A 5,037-nucleotide genomic window follows, 5' to 3' on the forward strand; every position below is an offset into this window, starting at 1 on the left:
AGAATGCCTATGTCACACACACAGAATGCCTATGTCACACACACAGAATGCCTATGTCACACACACAGAATGCCTATGTCACACACAGAATGCCTATGTCACACACACAGAATGCCTATGTCACACACACAGAATGCCTATGTCACACACACAGAATGCCTATGTCACACACACAGAATGCCTATGTCACACACACAGAATGCCTATGTCACACACAGAATGCCTATGTCACACACACAGAATGCCTGTCACACACACAGAATGCCTGTCACACACAGAATGCCTATCCCCGTGCCGACACACACAGAATGCCTATGTCACACACACAGAATGCCTATGTCACACACACAGAATGCCTATGTCACACACACAGAATGCCTCATGTCACACACAGAATGCCTATGTCACACACACAGAATGCCTATGTCACACACACAGAATGCCTATGTCACACACACAGAATGCCTATGTCACACACACAGAATGCCTATGTCACACACACACACAGAATGCCTATGTCACACACACACACAGAATGCCTATGTCACACACACACACAGAATGCCTATGTCACACACACACACAGAATGCCTATGTCACACAAACACACACACAGAATGCCTATGACAGGTATTATAGAGCCCAACGCTCTACTGTCCTACCCAGACTGACAGGTATTATACAGCCCACCGCTCTACTGTCCTACCCAGACTGACAGGTATTATACAGCCCAACGCTCTACTGTCCTACCCAGACTGACAGGTATTATACAGCCCAACGCTCTACTGTCCTACCCAGACTGACAGGTATTATACAGCCCAACGCTCTACTGTCCTACCCAGACTGACAGGTATTATACAGCCCAACGCTCTACTGTCCTACCCAGACTGACAGGTATACTGACAGGTATTATACAGCCCAACGCTCTACTGTCCTACCCAGACTGACAGGTATTATACAGCCCAACGCTCTACTGTCCTACCCAGACTGACAGGTATTATACAGCCCAACGCTCTACTGTCCTACCCAGACTGACAGGTATTATACAGCCCAACGCTCTACTGTCCTACCCAGACTGACAGGTATTATACAGCCCAACGCTCTACTGTCCTACCCAGACTGACAGGTATTATAGAGCCCAACGCTCTACTGTCCTACCCAGACTGACAGGTATTATACAGCCCACCGCTCTACTGTCCTACCCAGACTGACAGGTATTATACAGCCCAACGCTCTACTGTCCTACCCAGACTGACAGGTATTATACAGCCCAACGCTCTACTGTCCTACCCAGACTGACAGGTATTATACAGCCCAACGCTCTACTGTCCTACCCAGACTGACAGGTATTATACAGCCCACCGCTCTACAGTCCTACCCAGACTGACAGGTATTATACAGCCCACCGCTCTACTGTCCTACCCAGACTGACAGGTATTATACAGCCCAACGCTCTACTGTCCTACCCAGACTGACAGGTATTATACAGCCCAACGCTCTACTGTCCTACCCAGACTGACAGGTATTATACAGCCCAACGCTCTACTGTCCTACCCAGACTGACAGGTATTATACAGCCCAACGCTCTACTGTCCTACCCAGACTGACAGGTATTATAACAGCAGTAGGCCTACCTTCTATTTTGCATTTTAACCTGTTGTTTAATTACTTATTTATTTGTATGTGAGCTTCTGTATGCTACAATTTCAGCTTTCAGCTGTAAAATGTGTTTCCTACTATTTAGATAAACGTTAAAATATATATTTTGATATATTTGTTTGATATATTTGATATATCATATATCCATTTATATTTCATATATATATACTTACCACACAAGGGACAATTTGGGTATGAGAAAATGAGAATAGTAGAGCCTATAGTTTATCAAAGAGAATAAACTACAGCAAAACAAAGAGAAACATGCATTAGTCAAGTGTCATTCTGAAATCACTGCTCTATATGAAGAGAAATGTCCTGAAAGCCCCTTACAGAAACCAGTTCTAACGAGCGAAACCAATGTGACATCTGGTTTTTGTCACAAGCACTCATCATGACATGTGATGTGTCACAAGAGATTACAAATAAACATGACAATAAAAAAGTGGATCGCCTCACCAAAACACAAAGAGCAGCATGACATATTGAATTAATCTCATGATCTCGAGAAAGTAAACCGTAAGGAACGATGAGAAAGATGATAACGGCAAAAAAGTTCATGGCGACCGTTCAATGCCGAGGAGTAACGAGTCTTAAAACGCAACTCTGTCGGCGTCAGTCTCTGTTGCCGTCAGTCTCTGTTGCTGTTTACAGACCGCTGTAATTCTCAACAGTTCCTTGATAATCCGACCGGGGGAACCGTCCCACACTCACGTGAGGAGAAAGGGGGGGGGGGGGGGGCATCCGCCGTTACCGGGGATGAAAGGAATGCAGAAAATAAGTGAAGAATAGAAACAAAGGTAAAATAAAAAACAGGTAAAGTATCTCACATGAGTAGAATAAAGATCTGGAACTAAACGAAGTAGTGATCTTCCCGAGCCCCAAACTTGTATTTAGTTGAAAAGAAGGTCCTAAAGGTAGTGTGAGGTCTTGTTCCAGACTTTGTATAGAAGAAAACAAAATGTAGGTTCCTCTCCGGTGTGGATGTAGGGGGAGGAGGCATAGCGAGGGGTTCCACTACTTACCACAGACACAAAGTCAAATGGCCAATATCCTACAAATTCATGAAAACGTTTTTTTTTTTATTTATTTTTTGGTCTTAATTTAAGGTTAAAGTTAGGCATAAGGTTAGCAGTATGGTGTTAAGGTTAAGGTTTTAAATCACATTTTGAAATTGAAGAAATGGGTCGGGCGTATGACTTTGTGGCTGTGGTAACTAGTGACGACCATAGTCACGGCTGGTCAACGGACCAACCTGGACAGGATTCCTAGAATGCGGATTGGATTTAGATTATTTGGTTGGGTTTCTAAGGGATGGAATTGGGAACCATGATTGTTTGTGAAGATTTAGATGGTAAACCACCTCTCAGTCGCAGCGAGTTTGGTCTCATCTAGGACAACTTCATAAAGACATCATGCATGCTAGGTTTCTACAGAAAAACGTAAATACATAAGTTATTGTACTGTGCACATGTTAGACATTGATATATCGATGTCAGATCGTCATTTTAAATGCATTTTTGATAAGATCCTAATACAGTATTAGTCTATGTCAGGGACAACTAACACCCCCCCCCAAGAACAATGTCCAACTGCTGTCACAAACAAGCAAAGTTTGGTAAATAAACAAGGTATGTAGATGATAAACTATTAAGGGAAACAAGTGGCTACCATTTAAAACTTTTGTTAGTTATTTAATGAAATATTGTTTTTGGAAAAGGTGTATTTTCCTCCAATTACTGGGGTAACTGTCCCTTCTCCCCCCTCTTAAAGCTTCAGCATACAATGACATTTTAGACAATTCTGTGCTTCCAACTTTGTGGCAACAGTTTCAAATCAAATTTTATTGGTCACATACACATATTTAGCAGATGTTATTTTGGGTGTAGTGAAATGCTTGTGTTTCTAGCTCCAACAGTGCAGTAATATCTAACAAGACACACACAATAAACACAAATCTAAAAGTAAAAGAATAGAATAAAGAAATATATAAATATTAGGACGAGCCCTTTGGGGAAGGTCCTTTGCTGTTTCAGCATGACAATGCGCCGTACACAAAGTGAGGTCCATACAGAAATGGTTTGTCGAGATCGGTGTGGAAGAACTTGACTGGCCTGCACAGAGCCCTGACCTCAACCCCATCAGCACCTTTGGGATTAATTTCATTTACTTCATTTGATGGCACGGAGAAACTTCATTTGATGGCACGGAGAAACTTCATTTGATGTGATGGCATGGGAGAAACTTCATTTGATGGCACGGGAGAAACTAGCTAAACGATCTATCGTCTTCCTGTGCGTGAACTCTGCGTCTGGATAAGCCTGTGTACTTTGCATTAGAGTTGAATATTTTCAACCCGAGAATAAATCACTTTTCTCCCGGGTAACCCGGTATTTCCCGACAAAACAGGAAGGGTCATTCAAAAGCATTATAAAGCATTATAAAGCATATTAATATGTCTGGATTTGATTAGAGCTTTATCCAATACATACTGTATATACTGTATATACCTGTAGAAGGCTCTTTCTCTCTCTATTGTTGCTTCATTCCTTCCTCGCTTTAAACAGTTAAATTAAATACATTTCATTGTCCTTATCTTCATTATTCTAATGACGTCCTTGAATAATATAGGACAGTAAATTAGATGTATAAAGCTTTCACTTCTCTTCAGGATGATTGAATGGTTATGAATGGTGTTATACAGGCTGATAGCAGGTAGAGTGGTGTTATACAGGACAGTTGGTGGCTGTTTCTCAGGAGCCTGGTGGTGGAGGTAGCCTGGTGGTGGAGGGAGCCTGGTGGTGGAGGGAGCCTGCTGGTGGAGGTAGCCTGCTGGTGGAGGTAGCCTGGTGGTGGAGGTAGTCTGGTGGTGGAGGGAGCCTGGTGGTGGAGGGAGCCTGGTGGTGGAGGGAGCCTGCTGGTGGAGGTAGCCTGGTGGTGGAGGTAGCCTGGTGGTGGAGGTAGCCTGGTGGTGGAGGTAGCCTGGTGGTGGAGGTAGCCTGGTGGTGGAGGTAGTCTGGTGGTGGAGGGAGCCTGGTGGTGGAGGGAGCAGGTCATTCAGTGACTGGTCAAGAGTGTGCATGTCCTTCACCAGGTCCACTGCGGCCTGCTGTCTCCTCCTCTGCAGTGCGGGGAGCTGTGGTTGGATGGCTCCACCTCTGGAGATGTTCCTCAAGACCCTCCTCTGCACCCTGTCTAGTTGGACCTGCTGCTTTTTACTATTATCCAACTAACAGCACTCCACCGTATTCCAGACAAGGCCTGACCAGGGTAGTATAGACTGGGACCAGATCTTCAGTGAGTAGGCCATTTCTGGTGCAGGTGTTTTGAGGCCTTCCTCACTGACTGTTCCACATGCGTGTCACCATTGAGGACAGA

At 44.1% G+C, this 5,037-nt stretch overlaps 1 protein-coding gene across 6 annotated transcripts in view; it reads right to left on the minus strand.

Moving 5' to 3' along the window:
- Positions 1-2,648, minus strand: part of pgghg (protein-glucosylgalactosylhydroxylysine glucosidase) — a 30,524-nt gene extending 27,876 nt beyond the window's left edge. For 2 of the 6 annotated variants that reach the window (XM_014126081.3, XM_014126084.3), the window contains exons 1-2: positions 2,119-2,648; positions 1,833-1,901 (exon numbers count right to left, since the gene is read on the minus strand). In XM_014126081.3, the coding sequence (XP_013981556.1) occupies positions 1,833-1,901; positions 2,119-2,159 (110 nt within the window). In that variant the 5' untranslated portion in view covers positions 2,160-2,648. The remainder of the gene's footprint in view (positions 1-1,832; positions 1,902-2,118) is intronic. The other 4 variants (XM_014126082.3, XM_014126083.3, XM_014126087.3 and 1 more) reach the window with 2 other exon arrangements.
- Positions 2,649-5,037: the final 2,389 nt, after the last annotated feature.

The sequence above is a fragment of the Salmo salar genome, chromosome 10, assembly GCF_965601325.2.
Source record: "Salmo salar chromosome 10, fSalSal1, whole genome shotgun sequence".
NCBI lineage: Eukaryota > Metazoa > Chordata > Actinopteri > Salmoniformes > Salmonidae > Salmo > Salmo salar.